Consider the following 19291-nt stretch of genomic DNA (forward strand, 5'->3'; position numbering starts at 1 on the left):
CCAACTTCTGCTTACGGTGAACAATAAACCATCCTTTCTTCCCCTGTCCCAATGGCCATTCCTGCCCATGCCATCCTCAGTTTGCCCCAAGTCAAGTCAACCAGCTTCATCCTGGCCCAGGGCAGTTTCCTGACTCCTCTAAAGCCAATATTCTTGCTCCTCCCCTCCTATAGCTTCCTCTGCCCCTTCCAGCCAGACCTAACCTTTTTATCCCTTGAGAAACCTGCCCAGGGTAGCCGCCCATCATTGAGTTGTCCTAATAAATCATTTTGCAGAGAGCACTGGTTCCTCAGAGTATTTCTCACAAGCATGCACAAAATGCTTGGGAAGCTAGGGATGAGCTGAGACTCCTGGGATGAGAGTCTTGCCCACTTATTATGGCAAAATATCTGTTGTCCCAGACTAACAAGAATCTTTATTAATTTCTGATTGTTTTTCAGACTTTTCTTGGGAAAACAACTATTTTGTTCTAATTTTAAATTCCTAGCAAGTATTTATAAGGGTACACAACTTTTTGGTAAAATTCAAATTTAAAAATTAAAATTAAAAATTAAAATTTTAACTTAAATTTAATAAAAAATCAAATAGCATAGTGAATGAAGTGGCTAAAAACATTGTTCTGTCATTCGCCATGAGGCACACACTCTCCAGGTGACCACACTATGAGTGAGGTGGGGAATGTGTGCAGAGAGCATGCCTGAGTCAGGATACATTAACACGAGACACCTGACCAGGGCACATGCAGAGAGGGCACTACACTACTGGGTGGGGAACATGTGAGGCCAGGAAACATGGAAGAGAGGGAACCCCAAGAACGCACGTGGACAGGGACCATTCATTGGCAGGCAGACTTTGACCTTGGAAGTGCAGTCTCTGGTGGCCTCTCTGCTGGGTGTGTTATCTGTGCTGGGCACATTGTCTCTTCAGCCCATTGTCTCTGATGAATGTATCTTCTATCAATATAAATGCTAGCTATCATTATCTTCTGATCTCCTGATACCTGTTGGGCTTTCTTTTACCAGCTTTTTCAAGTCCAGCTATTCCTATGTCTATTCCCATCTACTAGGGTGTAGTAGCTAGAAAATCCCACCCCAACCAGGAGGAGATGCCCCCTTTTTATTGTATGTCAGTGGGCTATGAGCTACCACGCTCAGGTGTGCCATCAAAAAAGGCTCATGTACAAAATGGATCAAGGACCCCAGATCAGGGGCTAGCTGCCTTTCCTTCAGTTATAACACTTCCCCTGACGTTCCTTGAGTCTCCTTCCCTGCTGGCACTTTCCAGTAGGCGATTCCTGGGTAACAAAGGAGATATGTTAGGGGAAAAACTAATGAGAACCCCATGTTCTTTTCTATTTCATCTGAAACAGCTAGTTTACTCAAATCTAATGAATAAAGGCGTGTCATAAATCAGAACACTTCTGTATACTTAGACATTTTAGAAATGATTAAAAGCAAAACCAAACCTACCCCAAGTGTTGGATTTTGTTGCTAGAAGAAATCCCATGCTAACTTGGCACGTTTCTTCTGCTGACTATGATACTATAGGTTCCTCCCCAGTTCCTCTCCTGGGTACTACCCCCTACTCATACACATACATGTTGGTTCTCCAGAGAGCCAGTCACCCCCAGGTCCTTATTCCTAAAACTATATAGCTCATGACCTCCCCCTGCCCCACCCCTGTGTGTTTTTTATAGTCACCCAATAGATATAATTTTGTTACTGTTGTCCAGTTGTTTCAGGCTTGTCTGACTCTTTGTCACCCCATTTGGGGTTTTCTTGGCAGAGATCCTGGAGTGGTTTGCCATTTCTTTCTCTAGTTCATTTGACAGATGAGGAAACTGAGGCAAAAAGGGTTAAGTGATTTGTCCAGGGTCACAGCGCTAGTAAGTGTCTGAGGCCAGGTTTGAACTCAGGAAGATGAGTCTTCCTGGTTCCAGGCCCAGCACTCTGTCCACTGCAGCACCCAACTCCTAATAGATATAATTAGCTCAAAGCAAAGGCATTTACAGAGATAACATCATAGGAACAAAATATTACTCCATAAACCTATGGTGTGCTCTCCTATAAGGACTTTCAGTGTCAGTGAGAAGAGTAGCTTTCACAAAGAGTGTGCAGCACACGGGTAAACACACATAGACAACACACATGGTCCATGTGACTCACACCTCAGGCACAGAAGAGCCATGTTGGCCTCTTTTGCTTCAGGGGTCCTCACACTACTCCCCCTGTGGGTAACAGCTTGGCTGAGCAGGCCATTCAACCAAGCTACCTGGGCCTCCTCTGCATCTCAGCTCCCAACTGCCAGGGCAAATTCTCCCTTGAATTCCTAGCTGGTGTTCCCTGCTCCTGCCGGAGGTCACACCCTTCATGACCACTTCCTGTCTTGACTCTCTCCTGGGCCCTGCTCCCACCACATTCCATGATTTTATCAATTAGGCCAAGGGAAAGAGAATTGATCAGGGGCTCCCCGATGAGCTCCAATCACCACTCCGTGATTCGATGGAGGCAGCCCGACTCTTTGGACATTCCCCATTGAAATGCCTGCACCTTTTGGGGGTTGGGGGACATGTAGAATGGCAATATTCTCTTGGATAGCATTTTAAGGGGAGTAATAGTTTTCTGAGAATAAAACACTTACCGAAGTGGGATAGAGTCAGGAAGGGGACCGAGGATTAGAAGAAGAGGTGCCTGCTTTGATCAGACCTCATCTACAGCATCATATTCCATTTTAGGTGCCACATCTTAGAAGGGACATTGATTAAACACATCCAGAGGAGAAAAACCATGGAGGTAAAGGAAGTCTAAAATACATTTGAACATGAATCAGGAATGTGTATTTCAGAAAAGAGAAGACTTCAGAGAAACCTCAGCATTCCCACATGTTTCGAGGAGATGGGGAAGTAGGCTGAGTGTTCTTTGTTTGACCCCAGAAGGCAGAAGCAAAAATGAAAAGTGGAAGTGGTGAATTTAGGTTTGATATTGGGGAGAAAAAACCCCAAAGAACTTCCTAATAATTAGAACTGTTCAGAGGACTTTGGAGTCAGACCTGAGTTTGAATCCTTGCTCTCCCAATTACTGCTTGTGAATCTGGGCAAAACACTCAACCTCTCTGGTCCTCAGTTTCCTCATCTGTGGTCTTTCCTTCCTCTCTTCCCCCCAAAAAGAATGAACAAAGTGGATTTGAACACAACACCTGATTCTCTGACAAGACTCCGTAGCCATAGAGCCTCCAAGGCTCTGAAAAATCTGGGATGTCAACCATGGAGGTATTTTTGGTCCACAGATGCTGTTCACTAGCCATGTTGCTAAACACCAACATAAGCTAGCTTTCACAGCAAGAAAGCACAGTGTTCAAGCATTTCAATTTAATTTACACTGTCACTGTGAAGGATGGTGGCCATTTGATGGCGTAAGTAAAATCCTGTCCCCTGATTATAGGAAGGGGGAAGGGCAGTGTAGAAGAGCATTGGATATTCAGAAGGGAGCAAATCTAGGAACCAGAGTGGGGAGGGCTTTTCAGACAAGGTCAGTGGTGCAATTTTGACATCAGTGTGTTACAGACCAGCTGACCTGAAAGAGGAAATTGGTTTAGGAAATGGATCACAAGTCTGGCACTGAGGCATGATATTAATAGCAATGGTCAGAGGATTTCAATTGTCCAGCCATCTGCCAGAGTGATCTCACGTGAGTGTCATGATCTCTCTCTCCCTCTCTCTCTCTCCCCCTCCCCTCCTTCTTCATCCTCTCTCTCTCTCTCTCATCAAATTTATAGATGGCTCAAAGCTGAGAGAAATCATTAAAATACTGGATAACATTGTTTGAATCAGAGGTGCCCTGGCAAATGTTCAAAAACTAGTTCTCAAAAAAAATCTTCACACATGCATTTTAAGTTTAATCTGCATCATTAACATTTTATTCATCACTTTCTTAAACCTAGACAATCAACAGCAACAAAAATAAATCAAGCCCAGCTTTGTGGCATTTACCTGTTTATATAATGTTCATATTAAAAATTCAACAATTGGCCATTGAGAGCTCGTTCAAGCTGGCTCCTGCACACCTCTGGTTAGAATCTAAAAAGATCTAGACAGGCAAGAATATCATACCAAATCTAAGAATATTTAAGTCAGTAGATACACATTTAAAGTCTTGTATTTGGGCTCAAAAAGTCAATTCCCACATACGAGATGGGAAGGCACGGGCAGATGACATTTGGCCTGAAACAAGATCTGGCCAGTTTCAGTGGACTTGAAATCTCGGTATGAGTCAGCGGGATGATAAACCAAACGATGCTAATGGGATTTGGGGCTGCCTGGAGAGGCAGAGCTTACAGCAGCGAGAATGTGCTGCTGTTGTTGTTCAGTCCTGCCTGCATCTCCTTGACCCTATTTGGGGTTTTCTTGGCAAAAATACTGGAGTGGTGTGCCATTTCCTTCTCCAGCTCATTTTACAGATGAGGAAACTGAGGCAAACAGGGTTAAGTGACTTGCACAGTAAATAGCTGAGGCCAGATTTGAACTCAGGGCCTGCTGACTCCAGGCCCTGCACTTTATCCATGGCACCATCTAGCTGCTGCATCCTGCTATATTCTATCCCAGTCAGACCACATATAGAATGTTGTGTTCAGTTCTGGGCACCACAGTTCAACAGTAAGCTGAAATAAGCACTGATAAGCTTTAGAGCAACCAGAATGACAAAGAACCTTGAGTGCAATCCATAACAATCAATCACTCAACAAGCATTTATTAAGAGCCTACTGTATGTTAGGCAGGGCAGTTAGGTGGTGCAGTGGGTGGATCTCTGGGCCTGGAGTCCAGGAAGACTCATCTTCCTGAGTTCAAATCTAGCCTCAGATATTTACTGGCTGTGTGACCCTGGGCAAGTCAGGGTTTGCCTCAGTTTCCTCATCTGTAAAGTGAGCTGGAGAAGGAAATGGAAAACCACTCCAGTATCTTTGCTTAGAAAACCGCCGATGGGGTCACAGAGTTAGACATGACTGAAAAATGACCATGCAACAACAAAGAAGCAGAGATGAAGGAGGGGTGCACTTTGGGCACTGGGGGCTGACCAGGGCAAAGGTGCAGGCAGGAGATGAAGGGCATGTGTGATGCACAGAAGGAAAGCTAAGATGGCTGGACTGAAGAGTGTGGCTAAAAGAATAGTGTCCAATGAGTCAAGAAAGATAGGATGGGTGCAGGGCAAATTGTGAAGGACTTTAAAAGCCCAAGAGAGGAGCAGACCTGTTCCCAGAGTCAATGGGAAACTGCTGAAGTGGTCTTGTTTTTAAAATTGACATGGCTAGTTTTGAACTTATGGAAAATCACTCTGGCAGATGTGTGGGAGAGGGACTGGAACAAGGAGATGCTTTAGGCAGAGAGGCTGATGGGAAGGCTGCTGCCACAGCCAAAAGATGGGAGATAATGAGGCAACGAGGATCAGCTGTCAGCTGGGAAGCCCTTTGGGGACTTGGGTTTAACTGGCTGGCCACTAAAATCTCTTTCAAAGCTAAAATCCCATGATTCTATGAAGATGTGTGGACACAGGATGGACACATGCATGGTGGCATGGCCCTATAAGCAGAGGATTCAAACTCGATCTTCCAGACTCTAGATTTACCGCTCCACTGCGCCCCCTAGCTGCATAAGGCTAGCGTCAGCGATGCTAAAGCTCAGAATGAGCAGAGGTCAGGCCGGAAAGCCAAAGAAAGGGGCTTTTTAAGGCTCTCTTAGCAGAAAGAGAAGTACCAGAGAAAGGAGGGGGTCACTGCCTAGGGGGATGGTACAGTGAGGGCCAGGCGCCAGGAGAAAACAGAGCTGCTCAGTTTTATTTTGCTTCTGCTTTCTCGGCCAAGGATGGTAAGGGATAAAATAAAGTCCTAATTAAGGAGTGGACGTCCATGATAATGAAGGAGACAGAACGTGAGCCTTGGGCAGCCCCTGAGGAGTTCATGTGACCCAGCCCAGGTGAATCTGGTCCTTGTGTCCTCAAAGCTCGGGCGAGGGGGGGGGGGTGGGGCATGATTTCTGAGCCACCATGAGAGACTGGGGAAAGCGGGAGAGACATTGAAAGACTGCAGAAGGGCACAGAAACATTTAAATACTGACAGTTTCTATGCCAGCTAAGAATCCTACCAAGCAACAAAAGCAATTTCTTGCAATGATTCCTATACAATATATCTGCATATGCCTAGAGTCGAACCAATCCATACAGAGGCAGCCCTCGGGACTGTGGGGCCCTCTGCCAGGGGAACTTTAGACAATCCTTCCTCTGCGCTTTTTGCTTTCTCCCCCCAAGAACAGTGGCTCCAGGCTACGGTTTTGCTTGGTCCAGTGATAAGTCAGGGCTGCCAGACAGAGGCCTAGCTGGCCCGGTGTTGGCCCAAACGCCTTCCATCTTGGAGCAGAGCCAGAGCTATGGTCCAAACTGGGGACAAGGTCGGACCTTCTTTCCATGACCTTCTCTGGCCACTAAGGCCATTGCCCAGGGAGTGGTCACCTGAAACCAGCAATATTCAAAGCCGGAACTCAAGGTGTGGCCTGTGTTCCTTTAAGCCCCAGGCTTCTTGAGCTCTGGCTGAATCCCCAGATAAGCTAAATCACGGAAGATGGAAGGAGGCTGGCCTCACCAGGAGGGATGGCTCCTATGTCTCCTCCTCAGCCTTTTGCTTCAAGGTAAGTTGGGGTCAAGTGTGGACATAGGATCATAGATTTAGAGATGAAAGGGACCTCCAGTCCAGCTCCCTCGTTTTACAGCTGAGGAAACTGAGGCCAGGGAGGTCAAACTCGTAGGACCATAAGACCTTAGATCTTGAGCTGGAAGGGACCTCACATTTTATAGGTGAGGGACCCGAGGTTCAAGGACAGCAAGTATCTGCTCAAAGTTACGCAGTTGGTAAGCATCAAAGATAGGATTTGAACCCAGGTCCTGTAAGTGTCAATGCTCTTGCTGTTAGAGCTAGGAGGAGCCTCTGAGGAGTGCCTGGGAAGCTCTTTTAGCCCCCAGGCCAAGGAGCACACTTTGAATTGGCATCTCTATGGTGATGCTCTGAATTGAAGGCTGGACCTCAACTTCCCTAGTCCAAAAAGAAGAAAACCCGAAAGGATAATGAAAACAGGGGCTTCTCTGAGGCTTTAAGAATTCTAAAGCACTTTCCGCACAATCGCCTGGGAGGGAGTAAAAATATGGTCCTGGCCCTTTTATAAATGAGGAGACTAGGTCTTGGCTGTCACTTTAATCAGGAGTGGGCTCCCTCTGAGCAGAGGCCTTCAAGCAAAAGCTGGATGGGCTTTGGAATCAGAGATCCAGAAGCAGAAAGGACCCCAGAGGCCACCTAGCCTGACACCTTTATTTTACAGACAGAGAAACTGAGGCACAGAGAGGATCAGACACCTACCTAAGTTCATATAGCAAGCAAGGGCTGGAAGTGTGATTCAAACCCAGCTCCTCGCCCTTAGCAGCCCTCATCCTTCCCACACCGCCTCGCCCTCGCGGTCACAGAAGCAATGAGTGTGGGCAGGGCTGAGACTCAGGCCTCCGGCCTGTTCTTTTTCTCTAGGTCTTCTTGCTTCCCAGGAGCTAGGGGCAGCTCCATAGTCTAGCAAAGGGGAAGGTCAGGAAAAGCCTCTTCTGTGGAGTGGCAGTGGATAGAGCGCTGACCCTGGTGTCAGGAAGATGTGAGTTCAAATCTAAGCCCAGACACTTACTAGCTGCGGCACCCTGAACAGGTCATTTTACTTTAGCGTGCCTCAGTTTCCTCATCTGTAAAATGTGGATAATAAAAGCCTCCAACAGCCAGGGTTGTCATGAAGATCAAATGAGGTTATATTTGTAAAGTACTTTGCCCACTTTAAAATGTTACATAAGGGTGAGCTATTTTTCTTTTCTTTTTTATGTTAATTTTTAAATAAAATTTTGAGTTCCACATTTTCTCCCTCCCCTTACCCCTCCCTGAGACGGTAAGCAATTTGATCTAGGTCATATATGTGCGATCCTGTAAGACCCAGAGCTGCTCCTCTTCTAATTGCCCTCTGACCTCTCTGCTGTCTTGCTGACATGCACACTGGCTCACTCCTCTCTCTTTCCACCTAGAAGCCTCACCCCCTGGGTCCTTTCCTCTGCACACACCTAGAGCTCCCTCCAGGTACAGCCTCTATCCCCACAGTGGCCAACTTACAATAACCCTTACTTGTCCCAGAGGCCCTTACAGCCTAATTCTAAGGGTCTGTTGGTCAACACACATTTACTGAGTACCTACTATGCGCCAGGCACTGTGTGGGATCCAAAGGGATTCAAAGAAAGGCGGAAGACAGTCCCTAACCTCAAGAAGCTCACACGCTGATGGGGAAGACAAGCTGCCCACCACCATGGATACAGATCTATAAAGCATCAATGGGAGGTGATCTCAGGGGGAAGGCACCAGCAATGGGACAGGCCTCACGCAGAAGGTGGCATCTGAGCTTACTCTTAGAGAAAGTCAGGGAAGGCCAGAGGCAGAGGTGAGCAAAGAAATCATCCCAGAGCTGGAGGTCAGCTGGAGAAGAGGGAGAGGTGGGAGACAGAAGGTCATGCACAAGGAAGGCAAGAAAATGTTGCTGGATCATAGAGCATGGGGGGCCTAAAGTGTAAGAAGCCTGGAAAGGTTGTGATGAGTTTTAAAAGCCAACCAGGATTATTTTTGACCCTAGCAATAATACAGAACTGTTGGGGGTTATTGAGTTATATGGTCAGACTCATGCTTTAGAAAGTCACTGGATGGAGGATGTATTGGAGTAGGGAGAGATTGGAGTGAGGGAGACCAGTGAGGGGGCTTTTGCAAGAGTTCAGGGAAGCGGTGGTAAGACCTGAACCAGACATCAATGAGCATGTCGCTAAGGGATAATGACAAAATGTGGTAACAGATTGTATAGATGGGCTGAGTACGAGAGAGGAATCTAGGAAGACACCATGACTGTTAGCCTGGATGACTGGAAAAACAGACAGCAACAGTGATGGGATGGCTCAAAGAGGAGTGAGCTTGGGGTAGGGTGGGGGCAACGCTGACAAGGTCTGATTAAGACTGGCTATGTTTGCAATGCCCACAGTTCATCCAATCTGAAATATTCAAGAGGTAGCTGGGGATGCAAGACTGGAGGTCAGGAGAGAGGGTAGGGCTGGGGATGCTGACATGAAAGCTGAAACCTTCAGGGGTTTCAGGAAGTCAACGATGTCAAGGAGTCTGGGAAATCAAGAGGGAATGGAACAAAAAGTATTGAAAAATACTTGTCGAACTGAACTAGGGATGTCACTTAGCCTCCCACGTATCTTGAGCCCTTCCACTACGTGACTGCTTCACATCTCTCCTTTCTAGGATGTAGAGGACTCAGAGATCCAGGCCAACTTATCTTTGACTTGGAGGGAAGGTTGAGGGCAGAAGAAAGCAATGGAGGGATGGCAGACAAGGCTGGGGAGGCTGGGAAGAAGGGAAGGAAGGAAGGGAAGGTAGAGTTCAGGGGCTGTCACTGGCTTCAGGCTGAGTTTGCATGTGGGTGAGTTTTACATATAGGGGAAGTACGGTCTGAGCACAGACCACAGTGCCTTCCGCCATTTGCCTATCAGCCAATCCCACATTCTTTGATCCAGGTAGGAAGGGGTCATGTACCCATTCAAACACACTGAGATATTGGCTCTGGGTTCATTTGCATCCCCTTGGACATTCTTTTTTCCAGGACAGAAATGACTGGAGACTGAGAACTACTATTTAGTTATCTTACCATCTGTCAAGAGTTACTGTCAATATCCTCAGATGCTCATATTTCTCCATGGTGATTGGCACCTCTGCTCCCACTTCCCATTGTCTCCATGAGTTGCTCCCGTGACTCTAGTGACTCAACCACCATGAACACAGAATCGGGTCTAGATAACTCACCTGGAGTCCTGGAATGAATCCTCGAATGCTCTTGAGGGTGGTGCTTAACACCATGCTTTCACTCCTGCTAACATGCTCATCTCTTCCACACAATCACCTCTTCCCACATAATTGCCACTTCCACACAGTCACTTCACAAACCAAACACTGACCTTCCACCTTTTGGAAAACTCAGCCTCTACAATTCATTGTAGACACCCACATACCAGCTTCCTAACACACCTACTTCAATTACCAGCATCAGGATAACGTTTTAACAGCTTTATAATCCAAGGAGCGATCAAGGATTATGGACAATAGTGTGTCTCTTTTGTCTTCCATCTTCCTTTCCATGTGGCTGTTCCCATAGTCTAATACAAGATTTCAGGGCTTTGAATTTCTAGTGATGGGGGTTCATGGGCTTGAATGGGAGGGCAACCCTCTCATGTAAAAAGCAACATCTTTTATCTTACAGGTTCTCCTACCTTCACACAAAGCAGCAACACTTTCACCATCAACTGCTCAGGGTTTGATGTACATGGATGGAACCAAACGGCTTTTCAGCCGCTGTTTGACAGAAAGGCCTTCAGACCAGTTATCAACATCAGTGACCCCACCAGGGTCAACATATCCTTCACCTTATCTGCCATTCTGAAGGTGGTAAGTACCCTTTAATCTTGCCATGGCCCAGAACACAGCACCCAAACCTGACTGCCCTCTTACTCCCTCAGCCAAAATTAGTCTGATCCAATGTTGAGCATTGACCTAGTAGGTTCCAATCTATTGGAGAGATTTTTCTGAAACTTAGGGAAGAGATAATCTAAGGTGACATTTCTAGAGTAAATGAAATTTTTCTCTATTTGAACATGTCAGAAATCCTTCATTAGTCACCCATACCCCATGACCAGCCTATTCTCTCTAACCCTCCATCTCTTTCCTGTGACTTATTTGTTTGGACCTACATTTTTTTTCTCCTGGTTAATCATTGAAAATCAGAATTATCCCAAAGATAACCTGGGACGAGCATAGGGAAGGATGGCTGGATCTGATTACTGACCTAACAATCCTGGATGGGAATCTCTTTTGTCAGGATGCACAGATTCAGCTCCTTACCTCATTCATCTGGCTTGAGTTGGTAAGATCCCCTCTCTTCCCATGGCCCCTTCTCTTCTCAATTTCTTCTGCTTTTTCTAATCAAATCACGTTCTCTATAGCTATTAGTGCCCTGAAAATTAGACAAGTCTGCTCAGATCTGAAGCCACAAGGTTTCTAGGCAGCTCAAAAGACAGTGATGGAAACCTTAGAGGGAGGACAGTATCATCAAAATGGCAGAAACCCCCAAAGTGAGAATAATCTCTTAGCTCTGCAGCATCATGCTAAGATGAGGCTCACATGTCATATAGAATACATTGAGTCTCTCTATGATAAAGACCATTGAGGGATCAATGGAAGGTAGATAAGATTGCATCAGAGAAAGGGGGAATCATCAGGAATAGAAGTGAGTAAGGGGAAGGGAGCAGAGGCTTAGTGGAAAGAGTACTGAGCTAAGAGTCAGCAGCCTGGGTTTCTAGTCCTGACTCTGATAATAATTGAAGGTGTGACCTTGGGCAGATCACTTAACCTTTCTTAGGTTCAGGTTCTTCATCTTTAAACATAAGGAGTTAGACTAGATGGTTCCTAAGGTCCTGTTGGACTAGAGGGACCTGATGATTTCTAATGTCCTGTCCTTCCCCTAAAATTCTGTGATTCTAACTGTAAGTGTAAAAAGGAAAGCAAAAGGGAGAAGCTACTTTCCCAAATTAACTCAGGGCTCCAGTCACTCCTCAATGCCTGTTTCTACATTGCCTGGGGCTCTAGTTCTGGGACAACCCATTCATCAGCTGGAACCCAGAGAAGTGTGGGGGAATCACCGAGCTCGCTGTGGCAGCTGATAACCTCTGGCTTCCAGACATCTTCATCGTAGAGTTGTGAGTACCAGAGTTGGGGAAAACAAGAAGGAAACTATCCCTAGGCAAAGCATCTTATACAAGGGTAGGGGAAAACCACCATATTGGGACAATGATGAGACTCTACACATACAAAAGACGGTAACTTATGGAGAGATCACTTCCACAAAACCTAGCCTAGGATAGTTGAGTGTTGGGGAGATAAGGGAGTCACTGGTGGAGATGGGGACCAGGGGAGTGGGATTAGTTGGCATCAGAGGAATTGGAGAAGAAAGCTCCATTGGCTACTTTCTTCATACAGCATGGACATTGATCAGACCCCATCAGATCTTGTTGCATATGTGAATAGTAAAGGTCACATCAAGTATAAGAAACCAATGAAGGTGACCAGCATCTGTAACCTGGACATCTTCTACTTCCCCTTTGACCAGCAGAACTGCACTCTGACCTTCAGCTCTTTCCTCTACACAGGTGAGCTAGAGTTGGAGTGGCCATCTGAATCAAGGTGACCAGTGGAGGAATTGAGAGAAAATGAATGAATGAATGAAAAAGCATTCATTAAACACTACCTATTTGCCAAGCACTTTGCTCAGTGCTAAGGATACAAATATAAGAGCAAAGACAGTACTTGTCCCCAGAGATTTTATCTTCTTATGAGGGGAGACCACCCACATGGGGAGTGGTAGTCAGCAAGGAGTATTTCGGGCAGATTCAATGACAAATGTTATCCACCTCTTGACTGAAAAGTGATAATATTTTGGACATGGCCAATGTGGGACTTTCTTTAGCTATGCTATTCATATTTATTATACAGGTTGTTTTTCTTGTTTTCTTTGTGGTTTATGAGAGGGACATAGGAGGAAGAGAAAGTAGTTAACTAACCACTAAGTTAGTTAATTGAAAAAAGCAAAATTTAATTTTCAAAAATTCCAATGACAAAACCCCAGACAAAGGTTGAGTGGATTGGGTGTGTGGGTGGAGGGGTTTAGATGGAGGGAGAGCAAAGAAGATGAAGGATTTGTCCAGTTTACTGCTTGAGGAGAGAAAAGAAGACAGAGAGCAGTGATGAAATGAGAAACTGAATGAGTTGGCTCTCCTCTGCAGTGAATCACATGTTGTTGGGCATGGACAAGGAAGTGTGGGAGATAACAGACACTTCACGCCATCTCATCCAGACCCAAGGGGAGTGGCAGTTGCTGGGCATCAACAAAGCAACCCCAAAGTTGGTGGTGGGATCCAGCTTTTATGACCAGATCATGTTCTATGTGAGCCTGGAGTATATGACTTTGAGACCTTACAAACACCCAATCCCACCCTTGCTAGGATCTTCACCAAAACCATACCTCTTCAATCAATCAATCCACAAGTATATATTTAACAAGCACTATGTGTCTGGCACTGTGCCATCCCTTCCTGTCAGCCAGCCTCAGCTCAGCTCCAATTCTCTCAAACCAAATGTCCTTCCTTCTGACCTCCTACAGTTTCCTTCAGCCCAGTGATTCAGCTCAGACCCAAGCCTCAGCTGCACTGTAATTGAATTGACCTAATTAATCCTTTTGCAGGGGGATACAAAGACAATCCTTTTGCTGGGGATACAAAGCCCCTCAAGGAGCTTATAGTCTAACCAGTCCCTCCAGTCCCAGAAGCCTTCAGTCAGAATTTCTTGTTGCTTCATGCCTAGGACCAGCTTCCCCTCCCATGAAAGACATCTCAACACTGCCCTACCCTATGGCACCAAACCATCCCTTCCCCCAGGTCCACTGTGCATAACCTGAATCCCTTGAGCATGTGTAGGCAGCTTCTGAGGACTGGCTATATGTTGTGTCCCATTCAATTTGGGGCAATATTCTCATTGGGTTCTGGTCAAAGTGGAAGGTCGTCTGTGGAACACTCATTGTTCTCTACATCCAGAGCAGCTTCCTCTTAATTCCCCCATTTCCTCCTTCTCCCTCCCCTTTTCCAGGTGGCCATCCAGCGACGGCCCAGACTCTATGTCATAAATCTTCTGGTGCCCAGCGGATTTCTGATAGCAATCGATGCCCTAAGCTTCTTCCTGCCAATTGAGAGTGGCAACCGGGCCCCTTTCAAGATGACCCTGCTGCTGGGATATACTGTCTTCCTGCTCATGATGAATGATTTATTGCCACCCAGTGGCACCCCCGTCATCAGTATGGCTCTCTCCACCGTGGGGAGGAACAAGAGAGGGAAGGAGAGAAGTGGGAGGGTGCGGGGGGCAAGGGATCCTGGGAAAGAGTATTATTATAGGATTGGGGTTGGGATTGGGGAAAGATGCCACAGGAGGAGGTTGGAGGTCACTCTGGCCCTCCCTTGCTGAGACACCCCCCCCCCACAATGATCCTCAGGTGTGTACTTTGCTCTGAGCCTGTCCCTGATGGTGGTCAGCCTGCTGGAGGCTATCTTCCTCACCTACCTTCTGAATCTGGTTACTACGCAGCCGCCACCCATGCCCCACTGGCTCCATTCACTGCTGCTGCGCTACCTCAGAGCAACAGCGGGCTCCAAGAGGTCCCAAAAGGAGAATGGGGGTCCTGACCCCAACCCCATCCACCTGCCTGGTAAGTGCCATCAGCACCACCTTTGTCTCTTGTTCCAGACTCCTAATCCCTCTATTTTCTCTTTCCCAGTGATGGTCCTTCCAATTATGGTGTCCATTCCAATGTTAAGCTAAGTTCTCATCTTCCCTACAGGCCTGAAGGAGCCAGGGGTGAAGGCAGGCCCAGCTAAGGCTTGGCTGAATGGGGACCCCCACTCCACATGGGCACAGCTGGAACATCAGCAGAAAGTTGACATTTGGGTGAAATTCAGCCTTGCTCTAGACACTCTGCTCTTCTGCATCTACTTGATATTTATGATCTCCTCTCTCATCACAGTCATTGTCCTCTGGATCAACTAGAAATATACTCTCCCCCTCCCCCCACCAGCACATGCCAACACCAGCTTTCAACTCTCCCTGACTTTGTGGACTGCCAGAACTCATCCTCTTACCCAAAATCCAGTGATTTCCCACATCCCTGCTGCCGCAGGGTACACAACTCCATCCCTTCCTTCCAGCCAGCTTCAGCTTCACCCCATCTGCCTCAAACCCAGTGTCCTTCCTTCTCACCTACTACAGTTTCCTGCAGCCCAGTGATTCAGCTCAGACCCAAGCCTCAGCTGCCCTGTAATTGAATTGACCTAATTAATCCTTTTGCAGGGAATATTTGTTCCTTAGAATATTACATTACTGGTAAAGACAATTCTTGGATCCAGTCGAAGCTTAGTTATTCCAGACAGATAAGAATCAAATGGCTTTTTTTTAAAGACTTCTAGCATCTATTTGTGAAGTAAAAATAGAATTTTAATTGTAAAAACAGATTTTAAATAAATTATCCCAAAATATTGACCAATATGGTTGCTTTTTATACTGAAGCAAGGAGAGGAAATGGAATCCCATGTTATTGCTTTTTTCAAAATTACTTAAAATCATTTCTTCAATTTGAATCAATCTGTGGCCTAACTGATATGGTTATTCCCTCCTGGATACAGATTATGGCCCATCAATTTCTCCTCATCCTGCATGATTCTTGTCAATGTCTTTCCATAAATCCTTCATGTAGAATCTCTCTAACAAGGTAGAGACCTTCTCCCTTGACAGTGACTCCCAATATGTGTGAGGCAGAGATTCCTGGGGGACCAGGGTTACCTCCAAAGGGGAACTCTTCAGTTAAGCATTTTCCCAGTGAAGACTAACTGTCTAACTCTAACTATTATCATGAAGAGGTCTTGGAAAATAGTTTTTTCTTATCAAAATAGGATCTTCATGAAGGTGGCAAAAGATGGAAAAATTTAATATTGGAGGAAGAAACAGACACATTCACAAATTATTAGTGGAACTGCCCATTGGGCCAACCATTTCTGGAATGCAACTGTGAATTAGACAACTAAATTGTTTGTGCCCTTTGATCCAGCAACTGCAAAAAAGAAAAGATCTATACGTACCAAAATATTCATAGCAATAAGTGACTTGTAATTTATTTCTAACTTTGCAAAAAGCTAGAAGCAAACTGTTTCCTCAACTATAAATTGGGGACACTATAAATAGCACCCACCTCCCAGGGTTGCTGTGAGGACAAAATGAGACACTCTTTGTAAGGTACCTGGATCACAGCTGGTGCTACATAAATGCTAACTGGGTTTTTTTTCCTCCTCTGTCCAAAGGGATGACCCCTGGGCGGGGCAAGGGGAGAAACACGTTAGGAAAAGAAGAGGATGTAAAAACAAAAGACAGGGATAACAATTTAAAAATAAGGGGGCTGAATGCAGGTGAAAGGGTGGAACTTTGGATTTGGAAATCCAAACTTTACTAGCAATGGTATCCTTAGCCCATTCTATAGTGAGGGGCTCCCGATCCGTGAGGGCAGAGACTGTCTTGTGCCTCTCTTTGTATCCCCAACACTTAACACAATGTCTGGCACGGAACAGATGCTCAATAAATGTTTATTGTCTGATTAAACTTTGGTTTTATTTTATTATACTCTATGCATTTTAGCCTATATGCCAAGAGAGTGAGTTCTTTGGAGTTAGGCTGAGAAGAAAAGTGAGCCTGGGACTCCTAGGGGGTGAAGGTACATGAGCCAAAAGGGTTAGTAATTATTTGGAGAAACAGTCTTTCCCCCGAGCTTTAAACACAGAACTTCAGGGGACTAGGGAAGGGTTGGGGCAGGCACCTGCCCAATTTGGCATCCGGGGCATCGCTCAAGCTTTGAGCGCCATCTGGTGGACAGCACAGATTTAGCATGCCACAGACCCTTCTCCGAGCTACTCCCTCTGTGCCTGGGGACTACTTGGTGTGGCTCAAGAGGAAACACATATTGCATATTTTTCCAAACTTGAACCCTGCTGAACAATTCTTTTCGTGGCTATTTTGTTCTTGTTCTTCCAGATGACTGTACAATGAAAAGGGCAGTATCACGTCCAACACGCCCTTGACTGATTGGTAACCTCAGTTACCAATGAGATTATAAGAGCTATCACCAGAAGACCAGACCTGAGAGTCTACAGAACACATCCACGTTCCTGCAAAAAATGGGCCTCCCATTGGAGCTCGACCAATAGGATGGGAGAAGACTCCCCCTAATAGGAGGGCAAGCACTGTGAGTTAACTCCGAAACTTGGATTTTGTCTCAGTCTGGGACAGAATCCCTATTAAGTCTTTGATTTTTCCACCTCAGCTACTTACCTTCCCACACCCACTGGGTAGTATAAAGCAGGCCAGGGGTCAAACAGCCTGAATCCAAAGGTCAGTGTTCACCAGCCAACTTAACTGTGCTGATTTTACTTACTTGTCCTCCCTGGTAGATCCCCATCTCCACAAATAAGAAAATGATTGTAGCTGAATGAGTGGTATAGATGTGACCCTCTCATTAGGATCCCCATTGCAGGGACATCAAAGTCCGATCTTCTTCCAAGAGAACATAAATGGGGTCCTCTTTTTCAAAGGCTCTGTCAAGATAAAGTTGGTCTGAATAGGTTGCTGCTCAATGTTGCTTCCCCTAAGGACATGATGGTTCATATTAATATTACTTATGATGGCACCCATGTCCAAATTGCCATGGCAGAGCATGGGTCTCTCTGTAGCCCTTTCTGGGTTTGGGACAACTGCTAGAAAGAATGGAGGCATCTGGTGGAACTGACTTTCACTGCCTTATAATACAGCCCATGATCTAACAATCCTATACATTTCTCATGTGCCCTATGAAGTACCAAAGAAAGGTCAAGATATCCTCTCAGGAGATGATAACATTCTGACCTAGGAGAGCCAACAGGCTCACAAAGTTCACAAAGTGTGAGAATATTGTGAGGCCGTTGGCCAGGTCAAAGGGTATCATCTGGTTCTGGTAATGGTTGTAACCGTTGGTCTTTCCCATCCACACCAGGCTCTACATTCTCCAGCTGGGTGGACAACTTGCTGTTCAGTATCCTCCCACAAGACCCCAGTTTAGAACATGCAGCAAGCACCATCTTGGAGCCATAGCTACATTCAAGTCCCTATAATCTAAGCAAGTCCTCAGCTCCTTTCTTTTGGGTGGGGGAGATGGAATATGAAAACCTAATAAGATATCAGTGCACCCCATGAAGATGAGGAGGAAAAAATCATCCTTGTCCTGAGCTGTGGCATCTTACAGCCAGCTTCCCTATTACTTCTCACTGAATGCACTCATATGGGGGCTGTCTCTAAGAGGAGCCAGACAAGATAGTCATGTCACTAAGGGCAGCAGATGGTTGGGGTCCCATAGTTGCTTCTTAGAGATTATACTCCATAAGAACAGTCAGCATATATGATAGGGCAAGCAGTGCCACAACCTCCTACCCCATATTGAGACATGTCTGTACCTATGAGGGGGCTCCAGCATAGCCTGGCAATATACCAGGGATCTGCAGGACTCAGTGGGGGCTGTCATGAGGCAAACAGGAGGAGAGCCTTTTTCTCTTTTTCTAGCTGTAGTATTGGGGTATGGAGGAGAGGGTGGGGGAACAAAGGATTGTTCTGCTTTGATAATGGCTTCTGGCTATTCTGGGTCCCGTAGGAAGAGCCCAGACCAGACTACATCAGGATTCCTTTGGGAAGAATAAATGTGTGAATTCATCTTGCTAGGCTAGGTGTCCCATATACCAAGAGAAGCAAAGTAGCTACATAGGAATTTCAGTACCATATCTGTGATTATTCATATTGGGATAGAAGTAAGAATCTTAATGGAAAATCAGACAAGGGCTCTATTTGGAGATTTCTTTGTACTTTCAGACTGGATAGAAATGAGGTACAAGCCAGATTGGTGATAGATCTATGAAGTATTATTTGAGAATGATTTTAAAAATACTTTAAATCTGGGACTGATTCTAGAGAAACTTGGTTACAGTGAGGAAGCAGATATTTGATGTAACTGGGAGAACATCCTAACTATTCTGAAGGACAAGATTAAGACATTTCATCAAGGTCCATCCTCTTAAAGAACTGACTCAGTCCTCACCATTTTTTTTGTCTGACTAAGACTTTCTTTATGTCTTTCACCTGTAAGAAAAGACGACAATCATGAACACACTTAAAGGTGCCAAAACCTGAAAAAAAATCTGAACTTTCATAGTTTTTTAGACTGGGTGGGGGAAACATAAGACAAATGGAGGGAAGGTAGAATCACAGAATTTTAAAGTTGAGTGTGACATGGGCTTGGACATCCAGTCCAACCACACCTGGAAGGACTCCCCATTATAACATACCTAATCAGTGGTCCAGTCTCTAACTTACTTGCCCTCACAGTGCTGAAAGAGAGGGGAGCTTCTTGGTGGAGTCTGCTAAGAAATCATACTCCGTCCTCCCCCAAGGCCGAAGCAGGGCAGCCACATCTGGGCCACTGGACGAGCTGGTCCACAAAACTCGCACAGACATAAGCAAAATGGGATGT

At 45.8% G+C, this 19291-nt stretch overlaps 1 protein-coding gene across 1 annotated transcript; it reads left to right on the plus strand.

Moving 5' to 3' along the window:
* The first annotated feature begins 6606 nt into the window (after positions 1-6606).
* HTR3C (5-hydroxytryptamine receptor 3C) lies at positions 6607-14745 on the plus strand. Its single transcript, XM_036768780.1, has 9 exons — positions 6607-6673; positions 10361-10545; positions 10976-11020; positions 11743-11852; positions 12133-12302; positions 12936-13096; positions 13795-13999; positions 14195-14407; positions 14540-14745. The coding sequence occupies exons 1-9, from the start codon at positions 6607-6609 to the stop codon at positions 14743-14745; spliced, it is 1362 nt and encodes a 453-aa protein (XP_036624675.1).
* The last annotated feature ends 4546 nt before the right edge of the window (positions 14746-19291 follow it).

This window comes from Trichosurus vulpecula, chromosome 7, assembly GCF_011100635.1.
Source record: "Trichosurus vulpecula isolate mTriVul1 chromosome 7, mTriVul1.pri, whole genome shotgun sequence".
Taxonomy (NCBI): domain Eukaryota; kingdom Metazoa; phylum Chordata; class Mammalia; order Diprotodontia; family Phalangeridae; genus Trichosurus; species Trichosurus vulpecula.